The 18,568-nt window shown below is 34.5% G+C and overlaps 1 protein-coding gene across 1 annotated transcript; it reads right to left on the reverse strand.

Moving 5' to 3' along the window:
- Positions 1–1,511: 1,511 nt before the first annotated feature.
- LOC107757696 (uncharacterized) lies at positions 1,512–12,743 on the reverse strand. Its single transcript, XM_016575251.1, has 7 exons — positions 12,610–12,743; positions 6,272–6,394; positions 6,093–6,177; positions 5,683–6,014; positions 3,858–4,045; positions 2,218–2,290; positions 1,512–1,754 (listed from the first exon to the last, which is right to left on the reverse strand). Exons 1-6 carry the CDS (start codon positions 12,741–12,743, stop codon positions 2,256–2,258), a joined length of 897 nt encoding a protein of 298 aa, XP_016430737.1. The 3' UTR covers positions 1,512–1,754; positions 2,218–2,255.
- Between the last annotated feature and the right edge of the window lie 5,825 nt (positions 12,744–18,568).

The following is an 18,568-nucleotide window of genomic DNA, read 5'->3' on the forward strand; positions in this document are numbered from 1 at the left end:
TAATGTTGAAATGACTGCATTTCGCGAAATTTTGAGGGCGAAATGCACTCATTTCAGGAGAAATCCATGTAACTTTGAGTTTTGCATGAGGGCAAAAACAGTTATTGCTTGTCTTCAAGTTTTCACACAAATTTGCAGTGCTGACCAACATAAATTTGCTTGGATTTGATTATATGGGAGCAGTGCCTTAAAGGGATAGTTCACCCAAAAATTAAAATTTGATGTTTATCTGCTTACCCTATTGACAACGGACATTTTTGCCTGTTAAATTGATCGCGCCAAAATTGTGGTTTCACAAATTTATGACATTTAAGTGCCAACATATGTTAGATTTTAACTATTTTTGTGAACTAGGTTAACACAGTAGCTGGAGATGGGGTTATTACAGCTTAAGACAAAGACAAACACTTGGTGTACATTGAAAATAACTGCTCTGACTAATGAGTTTATGTGTGTGTGTAGAGAACGGTAGCTGTGGGCCCCTTTCTGCCACTCTGACACAATGAGCACAAGCCTGGCCGGCTGTTAGTTTTACTAGGTCACCAACAGACACATTTATCCTTTAAGTGAGCCGGGTGCTCCAGGGAGAGCAAAAACAATGGCGATCCTGTCAGCGCAGAGCTGAGAGCTGGACAGAAACGCGCAGTGTTTGACCAGAGACCCAGACGTGGCGGAAGTGTCGTGGGAATCTGCGGGAAAGCGCGCCTCACAAAATGTTTACAAAGGCTTTCGGTGCACTTCCACAAACCTGCTGCCACAGCAAAAACCACCCTGGCTGAAGGATTTGTTAATATTTAAAACTTTGAATGACTGGTGTTGCTAATCAAACACACTTGATGCGAAGAGCTCTCCATAGAGACAGAATAAACGTATTTAAATCTGTAGTTGCGGTCACCGACCATGAAAATTGATAATTACTTTCTTACTATTTTTTGCTATTACTTACACAAAACCTCAAGTGACTTAAATGCCATTTAGCACTTGATTTCGTGCAACTGACTCTGACCAAATTGAAGGATTTAAAAATAAATATGTTAAATCAAAATGAACCTTATTTAGGCCTACTTGTGTAACGCACATTAATGCTAATGCTATTTAAAGGATAATACACTATTTAAAATATCATTTTTTACAACTTAATTTTATAACACGAATTCAAATTTCAATAAAGAATAACATCATTCCTATTTTTTGAACGTTCACATACTGCTCTCTAGTGGACACTCCTTAACACATCTTATACTTTAACATTTTGGTGAGGAAAATAAATGGAAGCAACCTATATATGTCTATTTGGAATTTATGTTCTATAGGTTTATAAAACATTCACTTTCTTATGCGATTATATTTTAATGCACAAATTTGCCTAACACCACAATCAAGGACTGTTTCTTTGTTTCGTAACTCCTAGCAACAATAAAACAAAAAAGAGATAGCGGCATTTTTATGTGTACCTTTATTGGTTACATATTTACATAAAAAAACCACCAATAAAGAAAGCTGTACTGTATTAACAACAAAAACGCAAGCTTATGGTTACGAGAAAAAGATTATATGACAGAAGAAAAGACAAGCAGCAAATAATAAAATGCCTGAAACAATGCTGTAACAATAAACAGAAGCTGTCAGAACCTGGTCTACATGTAACGTATTTATCTTTGGAGTGGCATGGACATGCGACAGCACATCAGTCTAGCTTCATCCATCATGTTCAGAGAGCCATGTACTGGAGGTCCAAAGGCATCAGTAGTGAGCTGTGTAAAGACGAAGAAGCTGATTAACATTCAGGTGCTGGTCTTCTCTTGCATATTTAGCACTGCAGCTCAGAAAGAGATTTAGCAATGACCCCGTCAAGGACACAAGCGTGAACGTGGATTTGTGTGGGTGAATGAGCACATGTAAGAGCATTTTGGGGATGATGATTGAGATTCCTGCTTTAAGATTTTCTCTTGGATGCATTTAGCAAGATTGCAGACCGATGTTTTATTCGCTCAGGCTTGCTACAAAAAAACAACAGCTTTTCTGGAATTGTTTTAACAATGGTGAAAAAATGTCAATTGACAAACAGAATTAACTTATTAAATACAGCAATTTAACTTAAGTCTCTGTGAATATGGACTTGTGACTTCTTGTCAAGATTATTCATGTAAATCCTGGATTTTCTGCTCTTAAACATATGTAATGTTTATGATGTTTAAACAGACTGTTTACAGGTACCTCTCTGAGAAATCGTGCGTCGGTCTGGCAGCTCGTCCTCACTGGCATGAGGAAACTGCCTTTGTGTCTTGACCTTTGAATTAAGAAAAGTAAGATGGCTTGAAGGCTTGGAAATCACAATATTAAAAATGCTTGATATTTTCTTAGTTTTATAGTACACACATATATACTGTGTACACTACCAGTTGAAGTTTTTAAATATTAAATTTTTTAATGTTTTTTTTAAATGAATTTATTTATGTTCACCCACTCTGCATTTACTGAACAAAAATACAGTAAAATAATGAAATATTACAATTTAAAAGAGCTGTTTCCTATTTTAATATATTTTAAAATGTAATTTATTCTTTTCAGCAGCAATTACTCCAGTGTAACATGATCCTTCAGAAATTATTATACTATGCTTTCGTGCTCAATTATCATCAGTTATTATTGATTAATAATAATTATTATTAATAGTTCTTATTATTATCATCCATTTTATATACAGTAATATACTGCCATTCAAAAGTTTGGTGTAAGATTAAAAAAAAAGAAATAAATTAATATATTAATATACAGTGGTGTGAAAAAGTGTTGGCCCCCTTCCTGATTTCTTATTTTTTTGCATGTTTGTCACACTTTAATGTTTCAGATCATCAAACAAATTTAAATATTAGTAAAAGATAACACAAGTGAACACAACATGCAGTTTTTAAATGAAGGTTTTTATGCAAAAAAATAAGAAATCAGGAAGGGGGCCAACACTTTTTCACACCACTGTATATATAATTAATATATTATAATATATTAATAATTCAGCAAGGATGCAAAAATTTATCAAAAGTGACAGTAAAGACAATTATAATGTTACAAAAGATTAATTTCAAATAAATTACATTCATTTGAACTTTTTATTCAGCAAAGAATCCTGAAAAAAATGTATGATGGTTTCCACAAAAAAGAAATATTTAGCAGCACAACTGTTTTCAGCATTGACAATAATAAGAAATGTTTTACGAGCAGCAAATTGCGATTAATCGCATCCAAAATAAAAGTTTGAGTTTACATAATGTGTGTGTACTGTATATATTAATTCTGTATGTATAAATAGACACACACATGCATTTACATATTTAAGAAAGATTTTATATTTTTATATAAAATATTTCTATATATAATATAAATTATATATAAATATAATTATATATAAACATGTAAATATCTTTAAAATATATACATGTATGTGATTGCATTTATATATACATAATAAATAAACAGTACACACACATGTATTACATAAACACAAACTTTTATTTTAGATGCGATTAATTGTTTGACAGCACTACAATATATTAGAATGATTTCTGAAGGATCATGTGACACTGAAGAGGAATGATGCTGAGAATTCAGCTTTGCCATCACAGGAATACACTACATTTTTAACCTTTTTTTTCCAAATACCAATTTATGGATCAGTTAACTTAAAAAGAACGACTTATTCACAAATCAAACTTCGTTACGGCCAATAAGACATTTAACAGGATAATCAAGTAATAAATAGATAAAATAATCAATTTATTACAGAAATTTCAATGACTTTTTTCAGGATGGAATACACATTTAAAATTCCCAGATCGTATGTAATATGCACTTCTTACCAACTTCTTGCTGGCGGGTCATACTGCCACGTGTCACATGCTTCTTAATGTTCTTTATCATCATGATGGCATAGCTCAGAGATGCACGCACCCACTTCGATCTTGTTTTCAGGATCCACTTTAGAAAATGGTCCAAGTGCTCCAATTTGTGTTTTATAGCTGTGGAATTGGTCACACCACAAACAAACCTGAAATATAAACAGATAGCAGAGCTATTCGGTCATGATACATGCATATGTGTATTATACACGCTCATACACACACAGACTTGTCAAAAGTTTGGAATAAAGTTTTTTTGAAAGAAGTCTCTTTACCAAAGCTGCATTTATTTAATCAAAAATAAAATAAAATCAGTTATATTTTGAAATATTACTACAATTCAAATAATAGTCTTTTATATTTATGTATTTTAAAACCAATTTTATTCTGAATAACATAAAACTGAATTTTCAGCATCATTACTCTCGTCTTCAGTGTCACATGATCCTTCAGAAATCATTCTAATATGCTGATTTGCTGCTTAGGTATTATCAATTATTACTGGTGCTCAATTATTAATAATGGTTCTTTTCATAAAAAACTGCTGCTGGTTTCCACAAAAATATTTTTGCTGATTAATATTTTTGTGGAAACTGTGATACATTTTTTTTTCCAGGATTCTTCGATGAATAAAAAGTTCAGTGAACAGCATTTATTTGAAATCTTTTGTAACTTTATGTCTTTACTGCCAGTTTCGATCAGTTTAATGCATCTTTGCAGAATAAAAGTTTTCATTTCTTCTTCTACTGTTTTAAATCTTACCCCAAACTTTTTAATGTTAATGTATCGTGGCTTCCACAACTAACATTTCAAAATATTTCTGTTTTTACTGTATTTTTGATCAAATAAATGCAGCCTTGATGTGCATAATGGACCTCTTTCTTTTTTGTCTTTTTCCAAAAAATTTGTATGTATGCAAATTGTAGATTATCCAAGGTACACATTTCTAGCAATTGTGCAGTTAATTCTCATATTGTATTTTCAGAAAGTTTTGGAATATTTGTCCTCTCCCCGAATGTGTCACTACCGAAACACAGTAATAGTAATTTAATTAGAAGGGTTATTTTGACCTATTAAGATTTAGCTTACATCTAGATTGTAAATATATATTTTTTGCTATTTTATTACAATTTTCAGAGGTAAATCCATAATTAAATTTTTAACAATATTTCAAGTGTAATTTATGAGATTTGTTGTATTTTGAATCCAATTTTTCTTTGTAAAAGGCAAAAAGTTGATCACACCGATTTCAAAGTTAAGAAGTCATTAGTTTGAATATACACTGAACCAAAAACTATCATAACATCTTAGTTGATAATTCAGTATACTTTATTTTTGACAAAACTTCCCATGTTTCGGTAGTGACTGAACAATTTCGGTAGTGACAGTAATGCTTTGGTAACAACCACATCACATTACAAAATGTTAACTTACATACTAAAACACTACTAAAACATACAAAAAAATTGCATAACAGTACTAAAATTTTGTTTATTTCCCCCAAATATGAGGATTCTGTGTTCTCTTTTGTCACTACCGAAACAATGATGATGTTTCGGTAGTGACTGTTTCGGTATAGCAACAATTCTATGGGATAACACCCCAAAAAAACGTCAATATGTCTTAATAATAACAAATGTCACTACCGAAACTCCACCAATAAATAAACAATAACATGCATTTTGTATGATCCCTCTTATTTTGGTCAAATAATTAACATTTTGCAGATTCTGCAAGGTGTATGTAAACTTTTGACTTCAACTGTAAATGAATGAATATGAAAGACCTGGAAGGCGCCCTTTCATATTTCATGGCCCTTATCCTCCTTCTCAGAGCTGCGATATCTGCAATTTGTCGCGTTATTCTGTATTTTTTCATTCCAGAGCTCAAACTAGTGGCTGTCCTGGATCGTGTCTTGGCTGCAGGAGCTGCGGGATCATTGGCAGGGGCTGCCGGAACATTCTGGGGGACGTCTGGATGTTCCTCAGCTTTGTTGCTCATTTGCACATCCAGGCTTGTCAGCATTGGTGGATGTGGATGTGAGGCCCGGAGAGTCGCAAGGAGTTCCAGCACCCTTTGTTGTTTGGCACGTTTTAGTTGTGCTTGACGGTCCACAGCCTGACAAACAGAGCAAACACTAAGATGTACTGACATATATTTATATGAGAATGCAATTACGTAAAATAAACAACTTACACTCAGGTTGTGGAAGAAAGCGAAATGCTTATCCAGACGAACCAGATCCTTGGCACAATGAGGGCATTTCAATTTGCTGTTAATACTAAAAATAAATTAAAAGATGTCCTTTTAATGAACATTTCATACATGTATAACTAAACAATTAAACAATAATGCTTATACATTAGAAAAATTACCGCCCAGAGCTGTAAAGAACGATGAGGCAGAGTTCCTCACGGTTTGCCAAGTGGTGTGATTTTTTAAGATGCTGCTGAAGGTGGAAATACTCCTTCTGACAAAGTGGGCATGTAGTTGTCACTCTGTTCATGAATGCAGATGATGGCAAACAAAATCACAGTTTAATATTAATGAGTTATGGAGGACAAAATCATTTTAAATAACATTCAATGAGTTTATCTATAGATAATGGATCATACTATAAATGAAAACTAGCTATATCAGAGACAAATTTCTTACAGTTTTTTAATTGTTGACAATTTAAAAATAGAAGGTAAAATAGCTGGTTGTGTTGGAAACTACACCACGATTGAGGGACAGTCATAATTTGTGTACAAATTTCACAAAATAAACATTTAAATTGTTTGTTTACTCCATAATTTGTTCATATTATCATAGTTAAAACGTAATAATTCATATTTTTATAATGGATGTTTATATTTGAGTTTGAAAGTCTAGGTCTAAGGTAACACAATAAAACCTACAGCCTACATGCTGGCCATTTTAAAATGCATTAAAAAAAGTCTAATTTTAAAATTTGAAAGTGACCTTAATTAAAAAATAAATTAAATAATTAAAATAAAATAATAAATAAATATAATAACTAAAAAATACATCTTGGGCATAAAAGTGCCAAACACTCCACCTAAACTCGTCCAGAATAATTAATTACGACACTATTACTAATAATTATTACAAAAGGACAAACTCAAACTGTCTCTGAAGTTTGGAAGTTCACAATAACCTTTTACTAGGTAACTTTGAGCAATGCTCAAATCAAGCAATGGCACTGTGAAACTAATTACCACCGTCCTGTTCATGTCCAATCAACAAGTCGAGGTTTATTAGCTGGATGAAGCACGAGTGCACTGATAATGACTGTATTTATACTTGTTTATGGCATCTATAGGTTTATGACGCTGCATCTTGTTTATTCAGGTAAAAGTCAATAGAACAAAACTGGTTTTGCTTCAGGACTCATATTTTGTATTGGACATTGAGTCACACAAAAAGGCATCAAATTGTTTATTTTTTGTGCTATTTAAAAATAATAATAAAAAAATAATAATGGTATTTAATAAAAAAGAAAAAAAATGCTCAAATTTAATATTAAACAAATATATTTTATTTAAAAATAGAAAAACAATTATTAATATTGACAACAAATTAATTTCCTTAAGTTTAATATTAAATAAAAACTAGTTAAATATATGTAGTCAGTAATAATGTTTTTTTTCTGGTTGCATCTGAACTCCTATTTAATGCATTCTGAGTTGCATTTTTTTTTTGTCTTGCATAGTTTTGTTTGTTTTCTTGAGGATGACGGCATGTCATGAAACCTGTCCATGTTGACATTTGATTAGTAGGGCTTCTCGATTATGGCAAATCATTTTGATGGATACTGAGATCACAATTATTACATGATTACACATATAGCACTTAAAACCTGGAAAAGTCAGATTTGCATGATATGTCACCTTTAAAATATAATTCAACTGCAAACGAAATGTGATAAAAAAACAAAAAACAATGTAAAATAAATCGAGAGCATTATTTACAAAACTGAATGCATCAAAATAATAATTTGATCCCAATTATCTTGTTTTCATAATTGTTGCAAGCCAAAATCATAACTGGAAATAAAATTCGATTAATTGTCCAGCCCTAACATTCAGTCTATGTCAATGACAGAAGTTAAGCATTTTCTTTTCACTTTTAAAAGTATATTCTAATATATTCTATATGCAGTATACATACAATGTATGTACTATTTATGGTATATTGTATTTATAGTATATGCTAAATGACAAAATAAAATATAAATAAATAAAATGCATAATATATATATATATATATATATATTGCATATTAAATTTATAGTACTGTAATATTTATTTTGATAGTCATTCTTTTTTATTAATGTATCTGAAATAGCAAGTTTACATTGTTACATTTTACATATTTGCACTGTGAAGAGAAAAGTATCTTGCAATGAGGCCACAGAGACCCGAGTTCAACTCTTGGCTGATTAGACTTAAGCAGCGAGGGCGAATTTGATTGCATTTATTTTGTGATTTTACAGACTTGATAAACTTGACCTGTACTGTATGATGCTATTAATGTAACATCCATGCCCACCATGTTTGGCTTCTGGCAGGTGATGAGACTCATGGGCAAACAAACCGCAGCAGAAGTAGGATGGAGCGACAAGGAGGAAGTAGTACAGGAAAAAGTTACCCATTTTTGGGTCATGAACCTCCAGATGTGAACCACAATCTAAAGATACAGATGACACCGGAACCGTTATGGCTTCTGGTAAGTTAAACCTTTCCTGAATCATGAATGTTGCGCAAAGTCCCTGAAATATTTTCAGCATCAACGTTGATCTGTTCCACCATCTCTGGCCTGCGTGAGACAATACCACAGTCGATACTGGCAAATAACAAGTCAAAGGGATATTTTAGAGGACTGAAATCTCATTGAAACCAAACAGTGCTTCATTTAAGGCCAAACCATTATTGAACAGTCTACTGAATGAATCACTTTGTCTGAGAGCCTGTGAGAGAATCAAAGGAAAGGATCTACTGAGGCCTGTGTTGTGAAATGGATAGAAAGAATCATGGAAAACTCAAAACTGCTGGTTCTTTATAATGGAGTTTATTGCCTGCAGGCTGCAGTGACAGGCTAACAGCAAAATGCTGATGTATCTGTCCAGCTTCACCAAAAAACATGACAGATTGGGTGCTGTATAAACTGCAGGTACTTCATTTTCATCAAATATATTGGCTAAAATATTAATCTCACAATTTTTAAAACTAGAAATCATATTAGTTTTCTTATATCACAATCCAATTGATATAAGAGTGCATTAATGATAATATCATTTCTTTGGTTTGAGTTTATGTTGCCATTTTACCATGTTAAAGGATTCTGCATGAATGCTCTTAAAATATGGCAGTAAAAATAATGCATAAGCCACCCAAAAAGGCAAATTCTGTCATAATTTACTCACTGTCATGTCGCTCCAAACCTCTTTGACTTGATTTCTTCTGCAGAAGGTAAAAGAAGATATTTTGAGGAACCACTGTATGTTCCATTGTATGGACGAAAACAGAGAAATTTATGTTCTTTTATATTCTACAGGAGAATAAATAATGTCATTCAGGTTTGGAACGACACACGGGTTAATAAATGATGACATCATTTTCATTTTTGGACGAATTAACCCTTTAGGACTCATTTCAGGTGTTTTTCTCCCCTTTTTACATCTTGAAATGTTTTAAACAAAACATTTTCTTTGGAAATATGTCCTCAATATTAATTTCCATCCCTGTTAGTTTTATATTATAACAAAAACCAGCTCTTTAGTGACATCATCTTTAAGGAAGTTACATTTGGTGGGTAAACAGCAGCAGAAATGTTACAAATATGGCAGTAAAAATAATGCATAAGCCACCCAAAAAGGCAAATTCTGTCATAATTTACTCACTGTCATGTCGTTCCAAACTTCTTTGACTTTATTTCTTCTGCAGAAGGTAAAAGAAGATATTTTGAGGAACCACTGTATGTTCCATTGTATGGACGAAAACAGAGAAATTTCTGTTCTTTTATATTCTACAGGAGAATAAATAATGTCATTCAGGTTTGGAACGACACACGGGTTAATAAATGATGACATAATTTTCATTTTTGGACGAATTAACCATTTAGGACTCATTTCAGGTGTTTTTCTCCCCTTTTTACATCTTGAAATGTTTTAAACAAAACATTTTCTTTGGAAATATGTCCTCAATATTAATTTCCATGCCTGTTAGTTTTATTTTATAACAAAAGCCAGCTCTTTAGTGACATCATCTTTAAGGAAGTTACATTTGGTGGGTAAACAGCAGCAGAAATGTTACGTATAGAGTGGGGGAACTATAACATCAGAACCAGGAAGTGTAATTTGCCGCGGGTTCCTTCAAGATTTTCCTATGGGGTTTTATAATGGGCTTTTGTAAATTTATGAGTAAAATAAAGCCTGCGGTAAACATAACTTGACATTACTTTTAGTTTTTGTACATTGTAAACTGCACACACTCACAGCCCAAACTTTTTTCTCAAGTTACTTATTAAAAACATACGTTTTCAAAAACTAACATAACTGCTTCCAAATTTGTGTTTTGTGTATGGATGTGTGTAATTTACGCTATCGAACAAAACGTAAAAGTATCATCAAGTTATGTTTACCACAGGCTTTATTTTACTCATAAATTGAAAAACCCTATTATAAAACCCCATGGGAAAATCTCGAAGGAGTCCGCGGCGAATTACACATCTGGGTTCTGACGTCATAGTTCCCCCATTCTATTTGCAATAGATTTCAGAAATTCTGTGAGGTTTTGTGCCATTAGTTGGTTTCCCTCTAAAATTCCACACCTGGTTGGATAAAATTTCTGAAATTGGTTTGATAATTTTAGATTAAAGTTGACATCCTAGCTAACTCTCAGTTCAACACCGTTTTTACACCGGATGTGATAGTTGTTGTGTCGTGCCGTGCCGCAACAGCTAAAATATACTCTGCTAAAGTCTACACTGGATGTGACCACTGCAAATCATTTGAACTGTGTGTCAGTATGTCAGAGGCATCAGTTTAATTTCTGGGATTTGCTGTGTCGCGTCGCACCGCGCCGTATCCAGTATAGACAGCATCACAGATTATAATGGGTTCTATTGACATTTATCGCATTGTGTCGTGCCATGGTAGACACAAGGTGCGTCCCAAATCGCATACTTATGCACTATTCTATGACGTTTTGTAGTATAAATAGTGTGAGTAGTGCGTTCACACTGAAAATTCCAAAAAGAAAAAGTGCACTTTAAATACCCGGATGATACACTTAAATAACTGAAAAAATGAAGTGTGGAATGTTGGACACTTCATGCACTCAATTGTTGCAGCTTTAATTACATACCGAAGGTGGAGGGGCTATCAGACTCCAATTATGAATGACAAAATAACCTTATATAATTCATACTATACATGGTTGAGTACATAGTGCATAAGTACATAGTGTATGAGTGCATAGTGTATAGCGCGTCATTTGGGATGCAGCTACAGTGTCACTTTAGCTCTTTAGTTCCACCTTCATTGGCAACCTATATTCTTTCTCTTGGCATTGTGTATATAATTAAGATCAAATTCATGAAGTTTGACCGGAGCATAATTATGCGTTCTTTTAAGCATCTTTCTTTGGCTGCATCCAAAATTGCATACTTTCCTAGGCCTACTACATAGCATTCGAAAAACAGCATAGGAAAAGTCCTTGTAGTATGTCAGAATTTGCAGTATTCATAAAACAGTAGGTGAAAAGTGTGCAGCCAGTCAAAACTTTATTATCCCATGAGGCCATGGGCGAGGATTTCTGAATGGTAGTGAAGCGACACAACTATTGCTGGTAGGTCACATGACAAATTACTTCCGGATTTCATACTCAGAGAGAATGCGATTTCTGATGCAGCTTTTGTTGTCTTGTGTCCACACCTCTTGCTTATATACACGGACGAAAGCCTCACTAGAGTCATTACATTTGCTTCTGAAAATCATTTTTTGACTCTTTTCCCTTTTAAAATCTACCTCATTGACATTGAAAAGGAAAAGAACAGACTTATTTCATTGTCAACCTATATTCTTTCTCTTGGCATTGTGTATATAATTAAGATCAAATTCATGAAGTTTGACCTGAGCATTATTATGCGTTCTTTTAAGCATCTTTCTTTGGCTGCATCCAAAATTGCATACTTTCCTAGGCCTACTACATAGCATTCGAAAAACAGCATAGGAAAAGTCCTTGTAGTATGTCAGAATTTGCAGTATTCATAAAACAGTAGGTGAAAAGTGTGCAGCCAGTCAAAACTTTATTATCCCATGAGGCCATGGGTGAGGATTTCTGAATGGTAGTGAAGCGACACAACTATTGCTGGTAGGTCACATGACAAATTACTTCCGGATTACATACTCAGAGAGAATGCGATTTCTGATGCAGCTTTTGTTGTCTTGTGTCCACACCTCTTGCTGATATACACGGACGAAAGCCTCACTAGAGTCATTACATTTGCTTCTGAAAATCATTTTTTGACTCTTTTCCCTTTTAAAATCTACCTCATTGACATTGAAAAGGAAAAGAACAGACTTATGGGATCAGTGCTTTCTGCTTAGCTTGCATTACTGACTTGAATTTGATGTGCTACATTAGACCATGGGATTGCACAGCTCCCTAGGGTTTGGTCCGAGTACATGAAGAGAATATAAAAGTACTTCGCTTTTCCCTCTCCTTCTGTTTTTCTGGAGGTCTTCTCAGGGTCTCTCAGATCCAGACCTCCGAATAATGCTCCCATAGTGAGGTGCTGCTTGTTGGAGGTGCTTTCATGTGTTCTGACTCTCAATCTCATGTTGAATTTCATTCATATTGCATTCTGAAACTGAACTTTTTGTGATAAACCTTTGTAAGAGCACCAACAAACTTTCTTCTACGAGCCCCAGGATGTGTTTCCCGCTCCAGGCAACAAGTCCACTTAGAGAACCAGAGAGAAAGAGGAAGAGTTTGTCTGCAGGTATTCATGTGCACAAGAACACTAACACATACTTAATGAATAATTCAAACCGCCCTGTATTGTCCATTAAGTGTGTTTGTCTATTTCCAATACGGGCATTAATATTTAATGTGTTTTTGTGTGGGCATGTCTGTATACCCTGATGATGAGGGCAGGCTGAGCGATGCTGTGTCTACATTTTTGAGACGTGTTGTGATGCCCGGGCTGTTTATTTTAGAACGGGAAGATTTAACCGTATTGGCTGTTTGCATTAACAGCAACAGACAGTTTTGGGCCCGGGAGAGCGAGGCCACAGACTCAGCTCAGATTTGAAGAGTTATTTGCGTTGATGCATCCTCCACTTCACACCGTGTGCTACCCTGAGGTTTATACATCGCCTCAGGTATATCAAACACATATTAGATCTATTCCTCTTTCAACACCTCCAGGTTTAGCCCCTGCATCATCCAGATCTTTTTGACTTCAAGTCTCATTCTTTCCTTACTTGCCCTCTTCGGTACTGTCAACTTGAAGCAAATATCTTTCTCTTTTGAAGTATCTTTACTTACTTGTGTTTATGTATATAAGTATAGACATAAGCAAATGCTTTGGAAGCAAAGCGATGTGATATATTTAATAAAATGTATGTGTGTATGTACATGATTGCTTTAGGCACAATAACTAAATTGGATTCACCATTAACTTCTCATCACAAACTGCAAACGATTGCAAGCCATAATGGATGTGATTGTATGGATAATGTGCAAAAATGTAAAATGCTAAATATAATGTAAATGTAAAATGCTAATGCAAAAATCCTTTTTCTCCACTGATGGCCATTCAAAAATAGCCATGTCATCTGTAAATAAAAGTTCTGCAACATAAATTGAAATACTAATATACAAGAATGTGATGCTGCATATTATATACTGTAGGTCATAAGGATGCTAAATCCTATTCTGGTGTCTAAAGCTAAAGGCATATTCTATTCTATTCTATTCTATTCTATTCTATTCTATTCTTGTGAAGCTGAAGCTTATCCCAGTATTTCGGGCTGAAAGTATATTATATTATATTATATTATATTATCAATTTACGTTGCAAAAATGTTTGTTGCATATTTTAAGTATGTTTTAAGTTGCATATTTCAAGTATGCATATATTTTAAGTTGCAAAATATAACGTATAGCATATGTTTTACCAGTGTCCAGTTTTGGAGGCTCTTAAAAGCCATTTTTTAAGAGTGATCCTTTTACTTATATTGTCTTTGGATGAATATTAATGCTAATAGATCTCCGGGTATTTCTAGACCTTGGTATGTGATGTTGACCAACGTTTTATTGTATAGTTTATTGAGACACTTGGATAAAGATCAGATGCAAGCAGACTGTCCAAAACAGAAATATATGCATTGACTGTGTGTTTAAAGAGCCATGCTGCTGATCAAAACGATGCTTTCAGTGCAGATGTGAGTACATTGTTTTGTTTTTTTCATCATCTCTTGGGTCGAAATCATACAGGGAGTCAGTTTATGGCTTGCTTTTGATCAGCTCTTAGTGAGCATGCAGCAAATAACTCATTTTATCAATCACAGTATGAGTTCAACTTTAAAGAGACGATTGCAATGATGGTGTGTTTTAGTAAATGTATATGTTTTTAAAGCATTTAGAGAGACCAATTAAAATGTTTATCCAGTTTTCTCCCTCTAAAACTATTACCTTAACACTATGTGAGCGCTTCTCTGTCCCTGCTAATGCACAATTAGTCTTCGTTTGCATTTTTATTTAGCCTGTAGGCTCTAATAGATGAGAAAGGAACGATGAGGGAATCCAAATGCGCACATGACTGCTGTTATTTAAGCTTGGTAAGATATGAGCCTCTGTTATTATGTAGCCACAAAGATCATTTTTACAGAGAGAAAACAAAAAGCTGACAAAGAAAAAAGGGTAATGAATATAGATATAGCAGATAAAAAAATGGTATAATGACTATATTAAGATGTAGATTAGTTTGTTTCTTCATCGTAACAGATGAACAGATTCAGATTGAAGAAATTTAGCATTACATCGCTTGTTTACCAATGGATCCTCTGCAGTGAATGGATGCCATCAGAATGAGAGTCCAAACAGCTTATGAAAACATCACAATAATCCACAAGTAAAGGACATGACTCCAGTCCATCAATTAACATCTCGTGAAGTGAAAATCTGAGTGTTTGTAAGAAACAAATCCATCAATAAGGACTTTTAACTTTAAACCACTTTTAACTGCTTCTTTTTGGAGTTTTTGGACTGTTTTTGCTGGTAAATGTTGCTTGATCTGTGCATATTTCTCTCCTGATTCAGACAAGAGAACATTTTCACTGGCGAAAGCAATATGGATAGAGGAAGCAGCGTTTTCTCCTTATAAGACATTAACTGATGGATTGGAGGTGTATCAATTAATTGTGGATTATTGTGATGATTTTATCAGCTGTTTGAACTTTCATTCTGACGGCACCCATTCACTGCAGAAGATCTATTAGTGAGCAAGTGAAACAATTTGAAGTGTTACAATAAATCAAGTATTAAGCAATTAAGAAATTTGTACTGAATATCAGAACCAACTGTTATGCATATAAATAATTGAACCCAATAAATACATTTAGATTTATGCATTTTATCAGACACTAATAAATAAGTAAATAAGGTAATGAGATGGCACAACATACTGTGATAACAGTGCATATATGTATGAAGGCCTATCAGTGAGTTCCCTTTCGTGGAACTTCGAACTGCGTCCTCTAGGGGTCGCTATGGGGAACGTCTCGTCGTGACCCGTGTCTGAAGCCTACATTGAAAAAACACCAACTTGTTTGGCCGGCGACAGCCATGACGTCACTACCGCCCGAGACGTTATCACTCAAGATAAATGAGCAGTGCTCTGCGTGGTGCTGCATTTCAGACCAAAAGAAACGGAAGCGAGCGCTGACACCCTGGTAAGTCGGTATCTTTACCTTGATGATCAATAAAGTGGCTGCCATAACTCAGGAATAGCACATCGCCAAAGGCCTTCCTGCTGTTCCGGCCTGATCCCTCATGCTTTAAATATACCTGCTCTCCATTCTCACCTGCTGCTATCTCTTGTTCCCTCCTGGCTTTCTTCTACAAGGACAGATAGGACTCGTCTTATTCTTCCCGATAGAGCAATCTACAGTGTGTTTCACCTCAAACCAAACACAAAATCCGCAAAATAGCATAATATCAATGAGAAACATATCACTTGTGAAAGTTTTTTAAAACATACAAGCTCTGATTCCTAATTTGCTTTTTTTGGTCATGTTTACTTGATGAATTATAATAGCACAGAATGGTCCGGAGAACCTCACATGTTGAATAAAATAACAGACAGATGTATGCAGGGACAGATACTGTTGATATCGCATTACAACCAGCTGAATGTTAGTGAACCATCTGAAATCTATACAGCCGCCTGCAGTTTTCTGGCGATGGCATGCAACTCTAGTGCATTTTCTTTCCAAAGCACGTACAGTACACATACACAACTTCTTTATTGATGAGATTAGTGCAGGATATAAAAAAGCATGATATTCAATGATGGATCCATGTCCATGTTAGCCTGTGTACTCTTGAAACAGAAAGGTTTGTGGTAAATAAACATCCATTGTGTGTTGATCATTTGATCGTGTTTTCAGATACAAATAAGATTGTGGTAATCTCATTTTACCATTTTTAAATCAATTCCACAGAACTCCACAGATCATCCCTCAAATTAATGCAGAAAACAGAAAGCCCATAGATTCCATCGGGGCATATACTTACAGGACATACAAATGTGTCCTGTGAAGTAAGAACGTTAAGTAAAAATGTGTCCTGATGTGATTTCTATATAACATTAAAAAATGTATCTATAAGTGGTTTTTATTTTAAAAAAAAAACATTTTTGAGTGGTTTTGAGCATGTTAATGGAAATATAAGATTTTAGAATATTTTCATTGGATTAAAAATACAGTCAAAACAGGTGTGCTGCTTAATATTTTTGTGGACACTGATATTTTTTTATTCTTTGATTAATTACAAGTTTAAAAGAACCACATTTATTTGAAATAGAAATATTTTGTAAAATTATAAAAGTCTTTAATGTGAGTTTTTATCATGCATCTTTGCTGAATTAAAGCATTAATTTCCTTCAGAAATCTTACTGATCCCACCTTTTGAACATTAGTGATTTTAAGAAAATACTGATATGGTAAAACAGTGAGTTTTCTGGGAAAATGTGTCCATTTCCAAGGCCCATTTTTGGAGTTTCATGCAAGCAACCCAAGCAAACTGGGACTGACTCAAATTGCATATTGCTGTCTTTCACGGTGACCGCATCCTGGTAGCAGAAACACAGGTATTCTTCTGTATCATAGTTCAGTGCTAATTACTGTAGTGCTATTAATTAAAATATCATAGAGACTTCAGACTCTACTGACTCTGACCAGCAAGCAACCACCCAGAACACTGTAGCAACTGCAAAGCAACACCCATTTTCTTCAGAAAATTGAAAAATCTGGTTGTGTTAATGGTGCATTCAAGTCATGTCAGAAAGATCATATTTAAAAGTTGAAAGCACATGAACAAGACCATGAGTGAGAAAGTCAGAACTTTACCCTGTAAACCCTCAAGTCTCCGAGTTGGTGGAGCGTCAGTGAGAAAACATGTTGTGCACAATCTGTATTGATAGTAAATTTGTTGAAATAATGTTGATATGCACAAAATACAATATTCTGTACAATCATGACAGAATATGTAACGATTACATTTACAGCACCTTCATAAATTGAATAAAAACATAAAAAGCAAAAACTTTTTTTTGTATAGCGTTTAAAAATCTTGCTGATTTTTTTGTAGAAAGGGTACATCACCATCTTGCTCCGACCAAATTGACATGAATGCACCTGACATCCTAATGACATCTTCCTAACTCATAAATACAAACTTTCCAGGAGCATACTTTTTAGTCAATGGGTGTTTAATCATCGGTTATACTGTATAAAAATCACAACTAGATCCAGAAATGAATAAGCGATTAATAGCTAAAGCAAAATGAATTGTCTCTTTTTGGCTATTCCTTACTCGTTGTCCTCTGGCTTGGCTTCAGACTTTCAGATCAGAAGGCCTCAATTCTAGCCAAACCGCCTTTTATGTCTCCAGGGTTCAATATCCCACAAATCCATTCTTTCTGCTCTGTTCATTATGAGTCTGTCTGTATCATCTCCGATTGACTTCACCCCAAAAAATCATGTGGTAAGCTCAATTCCACAGACCTAAACTCATCTCCTGTCCAAACGCTGTGCCGCACTGACCCTGCATTGGACTGTCGGATTTAGATGGAGGGCCTTATCGCGAACGCCACACACCTGCTAAACCCGAGTCTCATCCCAATCATCTCACATTGCGACGTTCCTTTGCTTTCCAGCAGATTTATTAATCTCTCTCTGGTGGAAACTGTTGTTATCAGCACTGCAGCAAAACAGTAACACTCTCCAAGTCACGGTGGCGGTATTTGCATGGGCTCCCCTGTGTGTGTCTATCCTTCCTCTTCCTGGCACCGTAAAATTCCGTGCGAGTGAAAAATGGGTCATTAGCCGTGCATCATAGAGCATTCTTTTTTTTTCACTGGCTGAGCATCCTCATCAT

The sequence above is a fragment of the Sinocyclocheilus rhinocerous genome, unplaced genomic scaffold (genome assembly GCF_001515625.1).
Source record: "Sinocyclocheilus rhinocerous isolate Xijiao unplaced genomic scaffold, SAMN03320098_v1.1 scaffold1374, whole genome shotgun sequence".
NCBI lineage: Eukaryota > Metazoa > Chordata > Actinopteri > Cypriniformes > Cyprinidae > Sinocyclocheilus > Sinocyclocheilus rhinocerous.

What these genes read in the sequence shown, in the direction of transcription:
- LOC107757696 (XM_016575251.1), bottom strand. Translation starts at nt 12,743, where the DNA reads ATGAGATTGAGAGTCAGAACACATGAAAGCACCTCCAACAAGCAGCAC. An exon ending in GAAGGAGAGGGAAAAGCGAA is followed by an intron (nt 6,395 to 12,609) that starts GTACTTTTATAT and finishes ATTCATGAACAG; the next exon opens with AGTGACAACTACATGCCCAC. An exon ending in TATGAAAGGGCGCCTTCCAG is followed by an intron (nt 4,046 to 5,682) that starts GTCTTTCATATT and finishes TTTATATTTCAG; the next exon opens with GTTTGTTTGTGGTGTGACCA.